Here is a 23238-nt window from a genome sequence, read left to right as displayed (position 1 = left end):
ATTCAACGACAAACATCGTTAAGCTGAAATCGATATGTTCCGATATTCAGATGAGAGCATTAACTATTCACGTCGGTATCATTACAGACAGGGTATATGTCACATAAAATAAAACGTAACATATTATCACGTCTACATCCCTTGTGGGGCAGGCAGAGCTAACAGTCTTTAAAAGACTGACAGGCCAAGTTCAGCTGTTCGGCTAAATCATAGAATTAAGATTTAAATAGTGACAGGTTGCTAGCGCATCGCCCTAAAAAAATACCAAGCTTTTAAGCCTAACCCTTAGTCGTCTTTGACGACATCAATAAGAAAGATATAAAGTAGTCTTATTCTAACCGACCACACGGCACTATGTTTGATGTTAGCATTTATTATCAAACGTTGTTTATTAATCGTTGTGCCGTGTGGTTCCCGGCACCAATACAAAAAACAATAGGACCACTCCATCTCTTTTCCATGGATGTCGTAAAAGGCGACTAAAGGGTAGGCTTATAAAATTGCGATCCTTTTTTTAAGGCGATGGGCTAGCAACCTGTCACTATTTGGATCTCAATTCCAACATTAAGCCGAGCAGCTGAACGTAGCCATTCTTTCGGGACTATTGGCTCTGTCTACCGCGTAAGGGATATAGACGTGACTATATGCATGTATGTTGTTTATCAATATTGATTTATCATTTTTCAATCACATTCATGGGTCGCGAGTCTTCATTGAGTTTAAACAATGGATCCGTAAGATCAATAGCAACATCGATTTGAGATTTTAACAATGAATAGGTATTACACGGGCTGGGAACAGTCATTGTGTTTGACTTTCTGTCCGTTTCATCTCCTGAACAAGATTTTTTTTATGTAGTGAATTTACATATCGTCATCAGAAGAGTCGTTAATGTTTTTTTTTTTAAATTTTATTATAATGGCGCAAATACATCATTTGTGAACATGTCAACTCTCTATCACGGTTTACGAGATACAGCCTGTTGACTGACAGACGGACGGACAGGCTTAGTGATAGGGTCCCGTTTGTACCTTTTGAGGTATGGAACCCTAAAGATTACATTAATAGTAATTAACCATAACTAATTTTGTTAATTATCACACTGGCGACTTTACCTCGTTGAATATATTAATTTACTCATATGATCGCGTCTATCTCTTGCAGGGTAGACAGAGTCAGCAGTCTTGAAAGACTGATAGGCTTACTGTAAGAATTGGGATTAAAATATTGACACGTTGCTAGCCCATCGCCTAAAAGAGGAATCCCAGGTTTATAAATGTAACCCTCAGACTTTTACGACATCCATGGGAAAGAGATGTAGTGGTCCTATTGCTTTTATATTGGCGCCGGGAACCACACGGCACACCTCGTTGAATATCAATGGATATCCTTTCAACCGGTTAACGAACTCATACAACTTTTACTTCTTTGATTTAACGTATTCAAATTCAAAATTTTTATTAATTATTATAGGACACTTCATATCACTTAATAATTGTCATCACATTGGTTGACGTCAAATAAATTAAGTTAACTGCCGCTTCCAAAGCGTCAGTGCAGGAAAAGCGGTAACAAACTGCACTGCAGCACTCTCTTTAATTTCGTTATAATCAAATCTATACTCATATTATAAAGCTGAAAAGTTTGTTTGTTTGTTTGACGCGCTAATCTCAGGAACTACTGGTTCGAATTGAAAAATTATTTTTGTGTTGAATAGACCATTTATCGAGGAAGTCTTTAGGCTATAATCATCACGTTGCAACTATTAGGAGCGAAGAAATACTGGAAAATGTGAAAAAAAAACGGGCATATTTGAGGGCTTCAATGATGCCCCAAATAACTATTCCACGCGGATGAAGTCGCGGGCACAGCTAGTTAATAATAAACCAACTCACCTCCCCCCACCGTCCGGTATGCAGTACTGCCAATTCCTGCTATTACTCTTGCACTCCCTCACTCGTCTTAAGTCGGCGTTGTTCAGTTCATCACAGATCTCCTTCAAGGCCCCTTTGTCTACAACATCTTGGATGGCTATAAGCGATAACCTGTTGAAAGAATTGTACTCATGAGTTACCTACATATCCAGTTCCTGAGGTCAAAAATATTTGATCCGGGGTCAAACTTCTCGTGGTGTTCGCGTAAACGAAGTTGCGGGTAGTAACATGTAATATATTATGTAGGTAGGTACATAAAATAGAATATCCAAGAGTCTGGAGAATCAGAGAAAAATATCACATACATATAATCACTTTATTATACCTTGCAGCGTAGACAGAGCCAACAGCCTTCAAAAGACTAAAAGGCCTCGTTCAGCGGTTTGGTTTAACGATCGATTTGAGATTCAAATAGTGACAGGTTGCTAACCCATCGCCTAAAGGAAGAATCCCAAGCATATAAGCCTATTCCTTTGTCGCCTTTTACGACACACATGGGAAAGAGGTGGAGTGGTCCTATACTTTTTTTCTGCCGGGATCAACACGGTAATGGAATAATTTTAATCCATATATTATTCTATCAATTCGTCCCAAAACAAACATACTGTTTTTCATAGTGTTTTCAATCGTCGGCAATCAAGCAAGGTCGATTTTAAAAAGGTTATCCTTTCCTTTGAGGAAGTTTAATATTCATACGAGTATTTCCTGTTAAGTGTTCCATTTATAGAGTACGCACCGGCCATGCTAATGGCGTTCTTTAATCCGTCGCCTTATATGCACCAGCTAACTGGTTACACACTAGGTACAACAGCTAGGTTTTCTGCAGTCCATGAGCGATATTGGTTCACAATGAGAGATTTTGTTTTTTTTTGGGCATCTCGTGGTAGGCCACTAAAAAAACCGCCCAAGTGCTCTGTCTAGCCCACAAGTTATATAGACGTGATTGTATGTGCATATGTATGATTGGATATTCTATTTTTGTGTCAAATTTCAATAATCAGGAAGAGTTTGAGCTCGTTCTTTGTAAACAGAAATTATAAATCTTTACTATTTATCACAATAGTATAGGTATGAAAACAATAAAAGTGTTAACAGACCTCTGACCTCATATATCCGGTAGTACGACATGTCATAGCAGCCGCTTACCTAATTTAACATATATTTAGATAACTAAACATTAATTTATTGATACCGGCTGATAGCTCCGCCTAGCAATTAAATTATTATTAATTAGTTCCACAATAATGATAGGAATGGATTGTTCAACTCTTTAATGACTTGTAATAATGTATAATGATAAGCATATACTAGAAATGTAATGAACAATCGCTTTACAGAAACTGTTAAGTCAGCCGAGTTTAACCTGAGTTTTGAAACTAACAGCGGAGTGGGATAAAACAGCCGGTAACATGATGAGATCAAATAGTTACCCGACTTACCCTACTTCCGAGACATTGTCATGCCCGGTACCTGAGCTCCTTATCAGGAACATGCAACCGGAAAAACGATGGTCTGGGGGTAATTATGAAAATAATCGATAAACTCGTAATACTCACTTATTTTCCAAAATAGTCAGGCACACGACTTCCCTGACACCGGGATTCTTGATTTTATCTAAACTAAGCTGGTGCAGGTTCCACGACGCTATCCTACAGCACCTCACCCCGTGCCTCTCATACGTGAACACGTCTTCCAACAACGGCCTGTGCGAATACGCAGACAGCAACTCCAATATGTCATCAACAGGAGCCGATGCAAATCCGTTTGGTAACTTCGGAAAGGAAAATTTGGACTTTGGTATTGAACCGTTCATCAAAACATGGCTGATCGATGGAGACGCGTCCCAACCATTCACATGACCATTTGTTAGCATCTGCATGCTTTCACACTTCCTCGACTCGAGACTCAAGTGCTGTTTAGCCGTTAACAACTTCACTGTGTCCATTCCTCGTACTTTTATTAAGTCATCTAAAGATTTGAACGGGCCTTTCTTGTTGCGGTAGTCTACGATGTTCGCTGCTATCTCCTGGTTGAGGCCCGGTACGCACTGCAGTTGGAATACACTGGAAGAGTTTATGGAGCACAGTCGACTCTCTCCGGAAGTCCTGATGCTGTCCAAAGACTGCGTGCACGAGCTTGCCCGTGACAACTGTTTTTTTATACATATTTCTGGCCTGAGTAACTCCAATTTCTCTGCTCCTAGCCCTAAAAATAAAAAATAAATTCAATGGGACATATTTTGTTGTATCTAAACTATTTTCATAAATTTTAAAGACCCTCCCAAGCCTTGTAGCATCATTTGATCTAATAAAAGATAGATACAAAGTCCAAGTGGGATAGTATTTTTTTTTTATTTTTAGACTTAACTCAAATTCCCTATCATACAATGTAATTTTCTATAATAGTAAGCCCAAATCTCAAACAAATTTTGACTTGATGAAGTCAGTAATAATTTGTGAGCTTAAACTTTCTTAGTAGTGATAAGCAAGTTCAAGAATACAATACCTTAAATAAGTGCAAACTACAGAGTTTAGCTTAATTAAGTGGAAAAACTTACAGAAGTCCACTTAATTAAGCTATGTAGTAATATTTTTTCATATCAGGAATATAATTCAAGGTCTATGCAATTTGAGCACTTAGAGGAAAAACAGCTAGTTTTATTGTTCATTGTTCTGCCTAATTGTTGGCACTAAAGCTATAAACTGTTATGTAGACTTTATCAAGATAAGTGAGTAATGGCCGAATATTTAAATTTGATTTTGAATTGGCAATAACATGTTCATGGTAACTTGTATTTGAACTTTTTCCTACAAAGAAATTCCGACATGAAATGTGGTTATAATGATTAATGATGTCTTCATTTAAGTATACTTTTATGTATTTATACCTGTAACATTTATTATTATTATTATATCCATCCAAGTAAGGAAATATTGAAATGAGAACACAGGCCGTGTGGTTCCTGGCACCAACACAAAAAAGAATTGGACCACTCCATCTCTTTCCCATGGATGTCGTAAAAGGCGACTGAAGGATAGGCTTACAAACTTGGGATTATTTTCTAGGCGATGGGCTAGCAACCTATCACCATTTGAATCTCAATTCTATCATTAAGCCAAATAGCTGAACGTGGCCATTCAGTCTTTTCAAGACTGTTGGCTCTGTCTACCCCGCAATGGATATAAACGTGACCATATGTATATATAGAACACAGGCCACTCTTCAACACAAGTGCTGCAATTCATGTATTAGAGTAAAAAATCTCTTTCAGCACACATGATAAAAGAGACTGAAAGAGGTAACATGTATGTACAAAAGTATACTAAAATCATTGTTCTGGCTATTCCATATTTGGATTTTTTTTAAGGTATTTTAATGATTTTCAATGCAAGAGAAAAAGGCAACATTTGAGTATGCAAGTTTAATCTTGCATCTCATATGCTGGTGATCAGGCAAAGTGAGGTCAAATCAGTAATAAAAAATGCAATTAAAATTAGTGTTTTGACCTGACCTACTATGTGCTAACTGACAATTTATTTAATTTGTTTGTTTGTAATATCTTTATTGCATAAAAATTTACACAGTAACAAGAAAATAGTAAGTAGGTACATAGTTATAAAAGAAACAAATCTTTTGCAATGGTGGACTTTCCCATGAAGGGATCTCTTCCAGTCAACCGGCAAACAATAAAGGAAATAGATAATTCAGTAAAAAGCAGCAAGTCACAGTTATTAGCAACAAAATAATAATATACTAACAGAAATACAGATAATAGACATATACCTATCCACTTAATATATAAATGTATAAACTTATTAATAAATAAACAAACATAAACAGCATCATGTATGATGAATGTATGTATCATCCATATTTATGTATAGTCAGAATTAAACTTGCAACAAGTAATCAATACATAAGTATATTAAATTAATCAAATGTTTTCCCGAACAATAAATAAAGAGATTCCACATTCATTAAGATTAAAGAATACTCTACAATACATAATTTTATTAATAAAAAAACTCAATTCAAAATGGAATTCTTCAGCAGCTGACCTGTGTTGAAATGCAAAACTTAGTTGTTTGTGGAAGGCATATTATTCAAATATTGAAGATTTATATTAGGTAGTTTCTTTTGTTTAGAGCTAGATCACATCTAAGAAAATCTATTGTTTGTTAATACAGTATTTAACCAGGCACCTGACTTGTAATAACGACAAAGGAGTTTTGTATTTACCTGAGACGAGCGCAAGGTCGTCGACACGTTTGAAACCTCCTATCATTTGCCTGTGCCGAACTATTTCCCGCGCGAGCTGCCTGTTCACAGCCGGCAGGGTCATCAGCTGCTCCTCTGTCGCAGTGTTGACGTTCATCAGCTCCGGGTATTCCGCAGAACAGCCAGAGTCATTAGAAGGCGGCAAACTAAACGTATGACTTAACTTCACTTTCCTCTTCATGCTTCGCCGCAATAAAACTCGTAACGAAGTCTGTCTGTCTACTCTACTCATTCTCTTTCCACTTGAACTCGAACTAGGAATCTGCCCCATAATTAAACGATCATAACACTAACACTGGGAATGAAAACTAAATCATCACACAACACGTCTACACTACACTTCGATCGGGATAAAATGCTCGCAGCTGCAGTCATCACGTGACGATACAATGTAATCATGAAACTAATTATTCACTCCATAATGCGAAACCGATTAGATTTACCACATCACAACTTCTCTGTACCTCTGCTATGTAACTATAATAAAATAAAGAAAAAGCGAAATATTGATAAAAAATGACAGACTAACTACCTGACAACCATTTGACATATTGAGAACAAATTGACATTTATAGTGTGGTAGCGTAAGTAACCACGAACGATGATAACTAATAAATCAATAATCGTTATTGACGAAAAAACCGATGCGTTTTTATAATAAGTACAAAAACTTACAGATCGAAAAATCATCTTGCCAAAAGCCATAATTTACTTACTTTGTAATGTATAACATTCTATGGTCAAAGTAATTGTTTTACAGAAAATTATCCAATTAAATGTTTAAATAAACAATTAATAATTTATCGAATTCTAGTAGAAAATTTTTAAATAATAAATACACTATATAATTATACCATTATTTACATACAAATAGAAAAGAGCTGTATTTTTGTTTGTAGGTTCTTAACTCAAAATCTACTGCTTCGTCGATTGCTTGATTGATGATATTTGACACAGTCATTCAAAACTTTCAGAAGTCACATTATAGGGCTTACCCACTTGATGCAAACATTTAGAGAGTATTGCATGACTGCAGCGCTTTAAAAGAGAACCATTACGTTGTAATTATTTCTTAGAATGTTCTGAAATCTGTAAAGGATAAAAATAATAAATTAAACTCATCAGAACAGTTTTGTTGATAATTTTATTTAAATTTCTGTACAATTTTGCCAAAAAATCATAATAACACGATTGCAGGCTACAGTATTAAATTTTATGAAATCACTGCTATTCCTTTGTAAAGATTATTTACAGAGGCGAGTGTGTGGGGTTTCTATTTAAGGGGCATTGTGCACGAACGCATTTTAATTGAACTTTCAACGAGTCTGGCAGTTAAAATCGCATTTCGACTGGTTTGGAGCAAAAAAGGCTTCACCCACAGTTGTTTTAAAAACCCAACTGTTAAATAACACATATTTTTAGAATATTTCGCTCTTGAGACCATTTCAAATAGTATGTGTCCAATAATTCTATCGTCTATTTTCCCTCTCAATTTTACATTGTCATTAAGATTAATTTTGTATCTAAAAATTTTAAATAAAACTTTGGGATAGTGTACACGCGTATGACAGGGACATTACCCATGTATGTTATTGCCTGCCAATGTCTGACCTTTAACCACATTAAGAAATTGAAAAATACCTCTCGGGTAGTTTTCCTCTAGGGTATATTTAGTAGCATATTAAAGTAAGATACCCTAGAAACGCGTGAGGCAATATAATTAGGTAATGATAAGTAGGTAGGTACCGTAATAAAGTTAATACTTATTATTTTCATGGAGAAACATTGTCATCAATGCGTTATGGACGACCAATGTATGCTTTTAAATAATTCAATGTTATAAATAAAATCATCAGGTATTTTGATCAGTTTAGTCTTAAATAATGCCTATGGGTATTATATTATTTATATTAAAATTTTAAACAACAAACTCGTTGAACTATTTTACACACAACGCAACGACGATATTTTTCAGAAATTTTATCTCTTTTGATAAAAAATATTATCGTTGCCGATAACAACAGCGCCAAGTCCACAATATGAACATTCAATACGTTTCTTTTTTAAGTATTAAACCTAACTTATTTCAAAGCGTCACAAAACTATAGATTGCTAATTTATTGATAAATCACTATGCCTTAGTAACGATAGAGTATAACCAAATTGCCGACTTAACTGTGAGGATAATATATTTTTCCTGCAATTTAAATAAACATTTGGATTTGGGTATTTTTTATTATATTTTTAGTAACTTCTGAAGAGTATACCTATTTGAAAAAATATCAACAAAACAAAAACAAAAAAGACACATCACGCTATACATCTAGTCTTTTGAATTTTCGTTATAACTGAAAATAAATTAAGTATCATTAGTTCAAAGGTTTCAAAGTATAAATGGTACCTATTCTATCTGAGGATGTTATGTGGCTAATACATAAAATACACATTTCTTTGTTCTATGTAAAAAAAAAAGATTTATCACAGAATAGGTGTAATTAAAAATAAAGATCAAACTGCTACTTTGACTAGCATACTTTAAAGTAAATAAATGAGCAAGATTAATGTAATTACCAATGCGATTTAAGAGATAATAAAGAGATACAATTATTTATATTCGAACATTATCCGTAGGTACCTTTAAAAATTATCGATCAATATATTTAATGGATATTATTATTATAGTATTAATACGTCCAGTCCACATAAACACAAACGTTTGTGCTAACTTTCAAAAACCAGTGTAGTACGGCATAATTCATCATTTCGTGAGAGAAATATGTATGTATAGGTATGCAATAATTATTATTTTACTATACATTAGAGCATGCTATTTTTCCTTACCTTGGCTTTTTTATACACGCACCACGCAAAAATATGTATTCCACTTTAAAAAAATTGATAATATAATACTTTTATGTGTCTCTTTGCCACTCGAACAATACTTAGTACAATAGTATAAATACTTAGTACAATAATTATGCACTTTAGCCACTTAACATTGTTTCCCCATTACAAAAATAGACTACCGACCGTCACCTTGTACAAATATTTCATATCAAAACATGCCAAAACATATCCATATCTATACAAATGAGTAATTATTATACATGAAACTACTTTGACAAACTTATTTAGAACTTGCTTATTTAGATATTTTCTACCATTCCATTTCATAATGTTCTTAATGACAATGAAGAATAACATGGATTATATTTTAAATAAATAAGTTTTATATCTCTTGACGGTAAATATATTTTTTTAATATTACTTGTGAATACTTTCGGATGTCTATGGCATATGAAAGTCGAATTAATCTTCATTCGTTGAACATGGTTTCACTAAACAAATAGAAACTAAGAAAAATAACTTTAAAACACTCACAAGTCTAGTGAGAACCTGGAATAAAAAGTGAGAAATAATTCAAATCCATAAACTTATTCTTTATCACCCTTTATATTTAACTGACTATAAAAGAAAGTTACTGACAATAGAGTTACCACACTATGGGATAGTACCGCTACCCATGGCTCTAACCCGGTTATCAGAGTCGAATCATGGGAGGATAGCTCTGCTCTCGCGTAACAAAAGGGTTGCGAGATGTAAAGTTTTCTATTTAAAATTTGACTCAGGGTATCTTAACAATAAGGAGCATATTAAAGTAGCTGCCTCTCTCATTTCCAATAAGTTTGTCAAAATGGAATTAATAGATTAAAAATATTTTACTCCTAAACTAGTTACTAAATAGTTAATAAGTTATACAACTCGCTATAATATTCATCGATCATTATGCATGTGCGGAAATCTGCGTCGCTGAGATTGAAATATCAAACCAATTTAAGTACCCTACGATATGAAATGGTCTGTGAAAATTAACAGATATTTTGGAAGCCTTCTATTTTGTACTTGTATAATAGTGACCTTTACTTTGTTGGAAATTTGGAAAAACAGAGAGCGTTTGGGCAAGTACTGTTGAGATCGTCTGCCACTTACGAACCACTGCGCTTTGCAGATAATATTGATTTTAACTTCATATCATAATAAGATAACATACAATAGCCACTTTTTGTTGCGCGTCAGTGATGTCATGCAAATGACAGACGACCTTTATATAAATGAAACTCCAGAATACTATTAAAATTTTTACTATAATAATAAGCACCAAACCACGTTTGGAATGTTCTGTATTGCACCACAAGTGAACAAAAATCAAATCTCTACAAAATATGTTACACTCACAATAAAAATAATTTTCCGTAGAAAACAGGCTGGAGAAGTGAAAATAACTTCCAAAAAGAGTCAGTATATATTCAAATAAAATCAATCACACAATAAAGGTCACCATTATTATACATCGAAGCTAGGGATATCATAATTTACATTATAATAAATACAAAATATATATTTATGGGCTCTTAACTCAGACCATTTACAAATCCGACCTTTATAATTATTTGTAGTACATATCAAATAATTTTTATATTTCGTATAATTTTATAAGCCCCTTCGACATTAGCCATTTTATGCTATGAAATTTTTACATGAGGCAAATCAGAGTCCACCTCCTATAAAATTGCGTGCCGCGAAATAGCGTCTATAAAAATTGCAAGGCAGAACTAAACGAACAACAGGCGTCTCAAATTTGCCCCAGCCGAGTTCTCGATATCACATACATATTATATAATACCCATACATGAATGGTTTGTACAAATAGTGACTTCATTGTGCTTATACATTTTCCACCAATCATTGCACTGCCAGTCTTCACAGAAGATCACATGTTAGAACACTTTCACATTATCCGATCTGATATAGTGCGAAATATCCGATAATTTCAATCATTTACTCGACAGCTGTATTCAAAAATTCAAATTTACGACTAAATTCGAATTATTAAATGTGACATTCCGTTTTCAAATTTTTCATCAGATTATCAAGTTGGATAATAAATTATCGGCTCCGATAAATCCAATAACTGATCGGTTAAAATGAAAACACTCTCACTGTACTTCTCTAATCTCAGACACTAACTTCCAAAATAACTAAGAAATGTATTGGTCGCAGTCCGACAACGGAAAAATTCAAACATCTCAATATTAAATCAGTATTAGTTGTTAACCACAATTACGTCTATTTCATCGTATTTACCTATGAAAATTTAATTATCAATGTAAATATATTTTCCGTTGTTGGACCGCCGATTAATCACAGTTGCGACGGGCAACACTAAATAAATAAATACTTATTTTAATATCAGAGACGTTACAAATAAAATTACATTTACTGAATGGGTAATAAGTCGCGTTCGATTTATTTTATACATAGCAGCGTAGGTACCTTGGCGGAATTGTTCCTTTCTTAGAGACTTAGGCATATTTTGGGTGTTAATATTGTTGAAAACTATTAAAAAAGCGCAATATAGCGATTTTGGGCGCCACCATAAATACCAGCTATACACGAATGTTGCCAAGGGATATGTATTTGTTTCTCTCTCTTTCCATATTATGGTTAATCTCAGAGTTAGAGAAGAAACGAAAGTCATACGCCTTGTCAACGTTCGTGAATAACTCGCTTATGGTTCTATTCACGGACGTCGATGTAAAGACAAATGTTTAATGTTCCGCTTTCTATACATCAAACTCAGGTTAACTGTAGAGATTGAGAGAGATATGAGATAAGACATATGCTTTATCAAAGTTCGTGGACCTCGTAAAAGGTTGATATTAGGAGCACCAATAGCAATCAAGTGTATGAGAAAGCCTACGACCACAAGAGTGGAAAGGGACATCAGTTCAGCAGAAAGAGTTTCAAATTATTTATTTTTGAGTCAAAAACACCGCCAAAAAATGATTCACACCCTGTCCAGTAGCAAAAGAAAACATTTAACAACTTTTTTTTAAGCTTTATTCATTTTCGCTGCGCACGCGTTTCCTTGTTATATTTGACGCTTTTCAGTCACGAGTCAGAATAAATTCATTTATTATGGATGGTCGGGTCGATGGCAACTAAGGGAGGCACAGATAATCTCAAATATGACTAATCACTATTGCCTTGAAAATCAATTTTAAACTATATAAGTTAATTGTACACTTACCTATTTCTATATAGATTTAGAGAATTGATTGACAAAAGAATCTAGGACTTCAAAAAAGGAGGTTCTCAATTCGATATACTTATATTTTATTTAAAACCCCGATACTTTATGAACGTAGATAATAAAAGGCAGAAACTAAGAAATTTCTTAGGATATGGGACAAAACTGATTCGATTAGAGTCAACAGCAGAGGATTTGTTTTACGTGGACAGAGTTACGAGTAACTAGTATGCAATATGCGATTTTCTTTTCATTAATTCATTACGACATTAAATTCAAACCAATATTGGCCAACTATTGAGTAATTTCTCTTTTACAGATTTTCTACGACTGCAAATTGAAATATTATTTAGCAAGTGTTATAATAGTCGTGTAACAGTTTTAAGGTTCCCTCGGAATCGAACTCGTGACCGTGGTCGGGCGCGGCAGCCGCCAAGCTTACCGCCGCTAAAGTACAAGCCGGCTTTACGCTACATCGCTTTGACTCTGCAGTACTCGTTTACCTGCAAAGAGAAAAGATAACATTGTAGCCTTGTGTTATAAAAACTATTAATTTTCATATATTTTTGTTTAAGTATAAAAAAGGGAAACGGGCATAAATAAACTAGTATAAAAATATCCATTTTAACAAGGTATTTAGCTAGACCACTTCACCAGAGCTAAAGTCAGGTCTTTGCAGATCCCAGACCTCAATCCTAATACTGCGTCTGCGAAGGCCTGGCCTTGTCCTTGGTGAGTTAGTCGAGTAATATATCTCACTAGAAATAGGTTAACATTGAGTCAAGACATTAGACATTGCAATACCTGTAAGCTAGCACTCGGACGAGGAATTAAGATCCAACGTTTGCGAAGGCCTAGCCTTATCCTTGGTGAGTTAGTCAAGTAATATATCTCGCTAAAAATAGATTTACATTTAATCAAGACACTAGCCACTCCAATACCTGTGAGCTAGCACTCGGACGAGGAGTTCAAATTCAGCGCGGGCGCAGGCCTAGCCTTGTCCTTGGTGAAAATTATATTTACATTTAGTCAATTAAGACACTAGCCACTATATCACTAAGACACTCCAATACCTAAAACCTAGCACTCGGACGAGGAGTTGAGATGCAGCGCCTGCGTAGGCCTAGCCTTGTCCTTGGTGAGTTAGTCAAGTAATATATCTCACTAAAAATAGATTTACATTAAGTCAATCAAGACACTAGCCACTCCAATACCTGACAGCTAGCACTCGGACGAGGAGTTCAGATCCAGCGCGGGCGCAGGCCTAGCCTTGTCCTTGGTGAGTTAGTCAAGTAGGTAATATATCTCACTCAAAATAGATTTACTTTCAGCCAATTAAGACACTAGCCACTTCAATACCTGTGAGCTGGCACTCGGACGAGGAGTTGAGATCCAGCGTTTGCGAAGGCCTAACCTTGTCCTTGGTCAGTTAGTCAAGTAATATATCTCGCTAAAAATAGATTTATATTTAGTCAAGACACCAGCCACTCCAATACCTGACAGCTAGCACTCGGACGAGTTGTGGTCCAGCGCCTGCGCGGCCTAGCCTTGTCCTTGGTGAGTTAGTCAAGTAATATATCTCACTAAAAATAGATTTACATTAAGTCAATCAAGACACTAGCCACTCCAATACCTGTGAGCTAGCACTCGGACGAGGAGTTCAGATCCAGCGCTGGCGCCGGCCTAGCCTTGTCCTTGGTGAAAGTTATATTTACATTTAGCCAATTAAGACACTAGCCACTACATCACTTAGTCCCTCCAATACCTGACAGCTAGCACTCGGACGAGGAGTTGAGGTCAAGTATAGATTTACATTAAGTCAACATCTTAATATTAAATCAGTATTAGTTGTTAACCACAATTACGTCTATTTCATCGTATTTACCTATGAAAATTTAATTATCAATGTAAATATATTTTCCAACAATTAAGACACTAGCCACTAAGACCCCCCAATACCTGACAGCTAGCACTCGGACGATGAGTTCAAATCCAGCGCGGGCGCAGGCCTCGCCTTGGCGCGGGTGAGGCGGTCGAGCTCGGCGGCGGCGTCGCTGCGCGCGGGCCCCGCGTCGGGCGCGCGCGCGCCGGGCCCGCTCTTCTTGTACAGCAGCGAGTTGAAGAAGTTGGCCAGCACGCCCTCGTTGCCCGGCGTGCCCGGCCCTATGCCGATCTTGGCGCCGTCCAGCTGGTGACGACGATACGAGTATCATACTTTATTCGTGTCTCATACCTTATTTAGGTATGCCGTGTGGTTACCGGCAACGATTAAAAAAAAAACCTGTCACTATTTGAATCTCAATTCTATCATTAAGCCAAATTGCTGAACGTGGCCATTCAGTCTTTTCAAGACTGTTGGCTTTGTCTACCCCGCAAGGGATATAGACGTGACCATATGTATGTATTAAAAAAAAAAAGAATAGGATCACTCCATCTCGATTACATGGAAGTCGTAAAAGCGACTAAGGGATACGCTAATGAACTTGGGATTTTGCTTTCAGGCGATGGGCTAGCAACCTGTCACTATTTGAATCTCAATTCTATTTTTTAATTAAGATAGATCTCTTTAATCTTAATCGTCGACCAATGTCAATATGAAAATTTACATAACAGTTAATAGTAAAAAAAACCTATAAAATAAATGATTTCAATACAAATATAATGTCAAATGTCCCATGTCCTAGAAACAAGTACCTGCGCGGCGGGCCTGGGCGCGCGCAGCGGGCTGTCTGCGCGCGCGCCGCCGCCCGCCTGCAGCGCGGCCAGCTGGCGCTGCAGGAACGCCTGCTCGTCCTCCGCCTGCACCTCCAGCTCGCGGCTGGCGCCGCTCTGGAATCAATCGATCGAATCATTCATTTGTAAGAAAAAAAAACATATTTTCAAGCACACACGATGATCCTAAGTAGTTTATTTATATAGACGTGACCATGTGTGTATGTTGCGGGACAGACAGAGCTAAGTCTTCAAAACTTATAAAACACTTATACAGGGTGACTTTTAATTCAACTGCATAAATTTAACTGTTAAGTGTACTCATCTAAAGGATATTTAAAAACGTTAATAGAAAAATATCAGTTCATATTTCAGAAAGTACGAAAAAAAATAAAAGTATCCAATATCATTCATCATCCAATATCATTCAGAGGTCAACGACACAATTCATTCAGCTGAGCGATTTCGACAACTCTGTACTTTACTTTAGATTCTTGATACCAGAAAAATTTTTCAGACTTTTATTTACATGTTTAGTTTAAATTTCTTTTTGTAGTATTGGTCTTTAATAAAGCGTGTGACGTAGTTATTGAGGGTTTTTCAAATGTGAAAATGATGACGTTGAATTTAAATAAAAATAGGCTCAAATGGCTCAGAAGCATGGGTATAGTCTATGTTTAAAAGGATGCAGTCGTTTTAAATGTCACCCTGTATATATGTATGTAGGTAGGTATTTAAAAATATACAAATTAGTTGTAAATGCTGTGTATACTTATAATATTTATATATATGAGAACAATTTATTTATCTCAATTGATTTAATCTTTATAGTAATGTATTTTGTGCCATGTGGTTCACAGCACCAATACAAAAAAGCATAGGACCACTCAATTTCTTTCCCATGGATGTCATAAAAGTCGAGAAAGGCTTTTATACTAAGTATTCTTATTTTAGGCCATGAGCTAGCAACCTGTCACTATTTGAATCTCAATCCTATCATTATGCCAAATAGCTGAATGTGTATCAGTCTTATCTAGACTGTTAGCTCTGTCTACCCTGCAAGGGATATAGACGTGACTTTATGTATGTATATACATAATAGTGACTTTTTCAAATTACAATGGTAAACAAAAAAAACTCTGTTAAAGTTAATGAGAAAAAAACATATACATACTTTCCGTACAGCGGGCTGCACTATAACGTCTCTGTAGTAATCGTCCGGCTTGCACGACTGCATGTTCTCATATAATATGCTAATTTTCTTCATGCTATCCCAACCGGCGGGACTGGAGACAAAAAAGAAAACATATTATGAGGTAATTCGCTTGAAATGCTAGAGACTAATGAAATCGTTCACGATTCAGATTTTAAAAGATCTCTATATTTGTAAATTGACGTCAGGTGTAAATACTGCAGTGTAGTTTGTTCCGCCGTTGGTTCATATATGCGTTATGAAAGCGGTAGTAGATATAATTAGACAAAAATTATGTTGACGTCAATAAGTGATACCTTGTACATATACGATTTTGAAAATAGATTAATTTTTAAAATTGGATTCTTAAAATCCTCGCCCAGAGATTCGGTCAGAGAGTGGGTCAATTAGAAACATAGGTACTATTGGGAAAGAATAAAAAACACAGCTACTCACATCCAACACAGTTGTTTCCTCTTTGGCGTTGGTACCGACCAAATCGACGCCATATTGGAACGTTACTTAGAAACAGTCGAAAGAAACTCACATTAAAACAGCATCCTTCTCCACAATAAGAGCTGGAGTTCTGAAGGGCAGGCCGTATATCCTATGTGTGAGGTACTTGTATAGCAGATCGCAGTTCTTGTCCTCCTTGGCGCTGGTGTAGAACAACGCGGCGCCATATTGTAGCCAAACCGTAGATTATAATGCTCATTATTTGCTAGAAATGGCTCCTAGATAAGGTACTTATTGGGAAAAAATAAAAAAACAGCAACTCACATCCAACACAGTGTTTTCCTCTTTGGCGTTGGTACCGACCAAATCGACGCCATATTGGAACGTTACTTAGAAACAGTCGAAAGGAACTCACATTAAAACAGCGTCCTTCTCCACAATAAGAGCTGGAGTTCTGAAGGGCAGGCCGTATATCCTATGTGTGAGGTACTTGTATAGCAGATCGCAGTTCTTGTCCTCCTTGGCGCTGGTGTAGAACAACGCGGCGCCATATTGTAGCCAAACCGTAGATTATAATGCTCATTATTTGCTAGAAATGGCTCCTAGATAAGGTACTTATTGGGAAAAAATAAAAAAAACAGCAACTCACATCCAACATAGTTGTTTACTCTTTGGCGTTGGTACCGACCAAATCGACGCCATATTGGAACGTTACTTAGAAACAGTCGAAAGGAACTCACATTAAAACAGCGTCCTTCTCCACAATCAGAGCTGGAGTTCTGAAGGGCAGGCCGTATATCCTATGTGTGAGGTACTTGTATAGCAGATCGCAGTTCTTGTCCTCCTTGGCGCTGGTGTAGAACAACGCGGCGCCATATTGTAGCCAAACCGTAGATTATAATGCTCATTATTTGCTAGAAATGGCTCCTAGATAAGGTACTTTTTGGGAAAAAATAAAAAAATCATAGCAACTCACATCCAACACAGTTGTTTCCTCTTTGGCGTTGGTACCGACCAAATCGACGCCATATTGGAAGGTTATTTAGAAACAGTCGAAAGGAACTCACATTAAAACAGCGTCCTTCTCCACAATAAGAGCTGGAGTTCTGAAGGGCAGGCCGTATATACTATGTGTGAGGTACTTGTATAGCAGATCGCAGTTCTTGTCCTCCTTGGCGCTGGTGTAGAACAACGCGGCGCCATATTGTAGCCAAACCGTAGATTATAATGCTCATTATTTGCTAGAAATGGCTCCTAGATTAGGTACTTATTGGGAAAAAACAGCAACTCACACCCAACAAAGTTGTATCCTCTTTGGCGCTGGTACAGAACAATTCGACGCCATATTGGAAGCTTATTTAGCAACAGTCGAAAGGAACTCACATTAAAACAGCGTCCTTCTCCACAATCAGAGCTGGAGTTCTGAAGGGCAGGCCGTATATCCTATGTGTGAGGTACTTGTATAGCAGATCGCAGTTCTTGTCCTCCTTGGCGCTGGTGTAGAACAACGCGGCGCCATATTGGAGACAGAACCGTCGGATCCACTGCTGCATGAAGTCGAAGTGCTCGTCGCGGTAATCGTGCTCCTTTTCAAGCGTGCTCATGTAGTCAGTCTGCGAAATTATAAAAGTAATAAAGTTAGTGTAAAAAAGATTGAATTAATAATCTATGCATGTATGTATAATAAAACAGTAAAATTATTTTGTCTGTACATTTAGTATTTATGACTGAAATGGATAGAGGGACACTTAAAATGAATAGAATAGAAAGCAAAAATTTTTTTTTTGTTTCTTGAAAATCGGTTCTCTAAAAAAAGTTATCGTCACTTGAATGAACTCAAGGCATGAGTTGCAGTTATAAGGTAAGGTCACATATTTAAGTTAATTTTTCATATGATTAGTATATTGATTTATTTCACATTATTGTAGATTCAACTCGAAAATCACAGGGAGCAGCTAGTATTGATATAAGAGAAATGTATGGTGTTAAACAGGATGTGGTGATCAAAATTAAAAAAGGTATGTTGAGATGGTGTGGACATGTCGAGTGAATGGATAAGGACATCAGACTAACGAAAGGAATTTATAAGTCAGTTAATTCACCTTGGTGGCCACGACCACTATATCCAGACCCAGGTTAGTGGTGAGAACGCCTTCGGGGAGGGGGCTATCGTCATCATCCCCATTCTCGAGGTCGTCCGATAGATTTCTGGAAGACCTCTTCATGGGAGAAGACGCTGTGGGCTCCAATTCGTCCCCTGGCTCCGTGTACCTCTGCCATTTCTGAACCTGTTGCTTTTTACTTTGTAGTCTATGTTCTGGAAGAGAGAACAAGTAGGCACTTAATAAAAGCTCATTAATTCATACTAGAAAGTGGCGTGTGGTTCCTGGCACCAATAAAAAAAAAGAATAGGACCACTCCATCTCGTTCCCGTGGGTGTCGTTAAAGGCGACTATTGGATAAGCTTTTAAACTTGGGATTCTGCTTTTAGGCGATGGGCTAGCAACCTGTCACTATTTGAATCTCAATTCTATCATTAAGGCAAACAGCTGAATGTGGCCTTTCAGTCTTATCAAGACTGTTGGCTCTGTCTACCTCCAAGGGATATAAACGTGAGTATATACATACCTATATATGTATATTTACTCGATCTCTCGACTTTGTATACGAAATTTGTAGTTTGAAATGTAGAGAACTGATAATGTGTCATTCAATAACGTCTATTGCAAAATAATAATATAATAATATAAATGAATAATAAAGCTATAAAAAAATGTCTCACGAAATAGTGACATAAATTAATGACAAACGATATCGTAATATATTTATATTCACAACGAACACTACCATAAAACAGTTAAATACAGAAGTCAGTCTGTATATACGTCGCACTAAACTATCGTGTTATGAATAAAACAGGATGCCTTCAACTTCAGTTAACACTTGAAAGAACTTATCAAATTTTGAGAATATCGTCAGCGTTTACATAAAAACCTGGACCAAATTTTAAATTATTCCAAACTATTATATATAGTGACATCAGCCGAATGCTTAATTTACAAAGAAAACATATATATATTTGTTTCATATTTCTTTGATGGGTTACGTTTATAATTTAAGTAGTAAATTTCTTAAGAAAATTACGCTAGTGTTAAAAAAAAGTTCACAGACGCGTGTCTCAACTCTCAAGCGGTTTGTCTTGTCACTTCAAATTTATCTGTTCTGATTCCAATATATCGAGTCCGTAATCGATTTTGTTGTGTATGTTTGAGCACACTTTGTACATAGATTAAGTTTTGTACTTGTTGTTTTGTGACACAATTCCGACCGCGATGTTACGACGGTGTGACGTAATGCGTGAGTCACTGTCGCAAAATAAACGCGGACCTTAACTTATTAATTAGAATTAAGTCGGATTAGATTAAATAAATAAATAAAATACACAAATTTTAACTGAACAGGTGTTAAGATCCTATTTTTAAGCGCAATAGTATTGTTTAAAATGTTTTTAATAAAGTCATCAGTGTATAATTGACCTCATTTATTATATGTTTGTCATTATTAAAAAAAAATTGTTTATTGATTGGCAGGCTCAAACCTTGAAATAAATATTTTAAAAAAGAATAAACAAACTGTGTTATTATTCTGCGCGATGCAGGAATTTAATTTGTTAATTGACAATAGCGCTCAATAATAAAATAGATTTTTGTAATTTTTATTTTATTTTTATTTCTATGACATATTATTTTAATTGCTTGTAACTTTTCACATTAATATTTATTTCTAGTAAGTTATTGTATGTACCTACATACGTCCATTAGGATAGCTCACGCGAATGATCACGATATTAACAGCCTTTGTAACCTGTGTTGCACAATAAATACATTATGATTTTGTCTCAGTTTGGAAGTCTTTGGCGAGAAGAATGGAATTTTTGCTTACAATATTGTTAACAAGCTTCACGTGACGAAAAAAAATTACCTGGTGTGAGATCCAATTTGTCTATGTGGTCGCCAAGCACTGACGCCCAGCTCTGTAACTGATCCAGTATACCCCAGGGGGTCGTCATGGCGACTGTGAGAACGACCAGGGTATGGGGGAACGTCTCCTCGCTGAGAGCGAACTTGAGCAGGTTCGTGTGCCCTGGATCACCGTCCAGGACCCACACGCTGAGCCGGGTTTGATCTGATGACAAAATTTTTGTGATGTTGATGTGATGCGAACACAAATAATGGCTCAAACTTGTATTATAAATTAAATCTATTCTATTCTATTCTTTGCATATGACAATATAAACAATTTAAAATTTATGGTGGAATTTGATCAATTATAGTGAACGTCCAAGATCTCTTTATAACAAATATTTATTAATAAGGGACATTTCAACATCACTTAATAATTGTCATGTCTTATGGTTTCACAACATTGGTTGACTTCAAATAATTTACTTATTACTTAGTTTACTGCCACTTCCAAAGCGTCAGTGCGGAAAAAGTGGTGTAAAACTGCTGCAAATATTTTTAACTCTTCTAGATAAATAGTTTAATAAAGTTTAAATACACTCATGCAGTTTCAATGGCTCTATAAAATACTTATGAAATTATTAGCAATACATATGATAACTTTTTAATCCATACTATAACATTTTTTTCTTTGAACATGGGATAATAAATATAAAAACAAACAAATATTATCAAATTAAAAAATGAGGTGACACTTGACCTTTTGAATGAACTCATTCTAGAGATAGCTGCATTCAATAGAGAGCAGTTGGAATCACAATGAAACCAGATGAATTTAATATGCAAATTAGGTAATTAAGTCGCAAATGCACATCGCCGGGAATGTCATGGTTTAGAAATGTTTTTGGTTAAGTAGCAATTTACTGAACTCACTAGCTTTCATTGGCAGTTTGAACAGTGTTGAATAAAAAGTTTCTCATTTGGCCCATTCCCATAGGAATTTCTCACTAAAAGAGCCTATATTTGACATCGGATGTTCATGCATAATAAACTTCCTTGTTAAGTCATGATACTGAATAACTATAAATAAATAAAAAATAAATATATATTTATTTATCCTATAGGTGCCTATGGAACAAATTACACAGATTGAGTAAGCCTCAAAGTTAGTTGTAGACATATCTAAATTACAAGATTAGCTTTTCAACCATTAATATTTTTAGATTTAGATAAGTAATATAATTGTAGGTTAAAATAACTTAAATTTTGATGTTTTATTTTTATTTATGTGGAATTAATATTCTAATTAATTCTACATATATAAAAATAAAAAATCTAATTGTAATCACAAGGTTTTATACACATTTGTTTGCTAATGCAAACAAGTGATTTTGTTTTGATTACATATAATACAATGAAGATGTAAATATAAACTACAGTTTGCTGCAGAGAAGCTGAACTTATTGTTTTAGTTTATTTACATGAACAGAGGGTCCAGTTTATCTGCCATTGACTGAACACACACACTTTTATTTCAGTGAACAAAGTTTATAAGAAAACTGCATAAATTTTTGTTTCAATATTGATAAAATATTGCATTTCTTGTAGACGAATATTGACAACAAACTGTTTCTCATTAACCTAGATCTAATTGGCATTCACTTTGTTGTTAGTCTACATAACCTCAATGAAACTAAGCAATCCGAAAGTCTACTTACCATCCCGATACTCATCTCTAACATCTATGTACGCGTATTCGAGTGCTGATCCTTTTTTCGGATCCTCAACACCTTGTAATTTAGCTACCAGAGTTGTTTTGCCAGTTTCATTGTCACCCAAAACTAACACATTTTTGTTTGAAGGTAGTTTTGTGTTCCCTTGATTTTGGACCTCTTCTAATATTGCAGACCTGCAAGAGAGAATGGTTCATTGTATCCGACGAGATCGAAACGCGATATATCTGACAGTAGCACAGATGCCACATTGTTCTCACAAAATGTTTCACTATCACCAAATATGAAACCATTTCACAGCCGTTTTACATACAAAGGTAAACGTAGCAGCTAGGTCACACATTTCTCAGGTATGAAGCTTGACATCACGTAGGTGTGACACATTGGATCCCCCTATATGGGGACTGCATGTTAGACGTAGAATTAACAGTGAATTGTTACCACAAATTGTCCTTTGCATCGTTGTTGTCTTTCTTTTTAGATTTAAGCCCATTAGCCTGGCCGTTTGTCTCCATTCTTCAGTAATTTTAGAAGATAACAACGGCACAGAAAGGCTTTTCTTTCGTTTTCGTTTCTTCGGCTGTTCATACGTCACTCTTGCGATGATACTTGTGTTTCAATGCGTACAATGAAATTGCTACCAATAAATTTTAAATGTGGCATCCTAAAAACTACCAATAAAAATAATAAAACGATAGCCACTTGTTATTTCCTTTTAAAAATTTAAGTTTTGTCAAATTTAACTTTAATGCATATATGTATAACACTTTTATTGGCACAATTTTATTTTGGAGATTACTTCTATGTACCGTTGAAATCTTGAAGAAACTCCTATTTTTTATTTTTCACGAAGCTGGCAATATTACTTTTTAATATTAAA

At 35.6% G+C, this 23238-nt stretch overlaps 2 protein-coding genes across 2 annotated transcripts in view; both read right to left on the bottom strand.

Annotated features, from left to right (window-relative positions):
* The window catches only part of LOC106143113 (endonuclease/exonuclease/phosphatase family domain-containing protein 1), a 30544-nt gene extending 23785 nt beyond the window's left edge, over nt 1-6759 (bottom strand). The window contains exons 1-3 of the mRNA XM_013345107.2: nt 6174-6759; nt 3491-4139; nt 1896-2045 (exon numbers count right to left, since the gene is read on the bottom strand). Coding sequence (XP_013200561.1) covers nt 1896-2045; nt 3491-4139; nt 6174-6483 — 1109 coding nt within the window. The 5' untranslated portion in view covers nt 6484-6759. The remainder of the gene's footprint in view (nt 1-1895; nt 2046-3490; nt 4140-6173) is intronic.
* A 579-nt stretch (nt 6760-7338) lies between these two features.
* On the bottom strand, nt 7339-22988 carry LOC106143146 (cytoplasmic dynein 1 light intermediate chain 2). The gene is made up of 9 exons (XM_060954824.1): nt 22800-22988; nt 22344-22534; nt 20645-20848; nt 18766-18980; nt 18047-18276; nt 16190-16301; nt 14998-15132; nt 14263-14491; nt 7339-12806 (listed from the first exon to the last, which is right to left on the bottom strand). Exons 1-8 carry the CDS (start codon nt 22871-22873, stop codon nt 14270-14272), a joined length of 1383 nt encoding a protein of 460 aa, XP_060810807.1. The 5' UTR covers nt 22874-22988; the 3' UTR covers nt 7339-12806; nt 14263-14269.
* Nucleotides 22989-23238: the final 250 nt, after the last annotated feature.

Source organism: Amyelois transitella, chromosome 2, assembly GCF_032362555.1.
Source record: "Amyelois transitella isolate CPQ chromosome 2, ilAmyTran1.1, whole genome shotgun sequence".
NCBI classification, from domain to species: domain Eukaryota; kingdom Metazoa; phylum Arthropoda; class Insecta; order Lepidoptera; family Pyralidae; genus Amyelois; species Amyelois transitella.
This window is presented reverse-complemented; position numbering and strand designations above follow the sequence as displayed.

Bases quoted from the DNA above. Each gene is read 5' to 3' on its own strand.
- LOC106143146 (XM_060954824.1), bottom strand. From the start codon at position 22,873: ATGGAGACAAACGGCCAGGCTAATGGGCTTAAATCTAAAAAGAAAGAC. The intron at 22,535-22,799 runs GTAACAATTCAC...TCTCTCTTGCAG, and splicing joins GATGCAAAGGACAATTTGTG to GTCTGCAATATTAGAAGAGG. The intron at 18,277-18,765 runs GTGAATTAACTG...ATAATTTCGCAG, and splicing joins TAGTGGTCGTGGCCACCAAG to ACTGACTACATGAGCACGCT.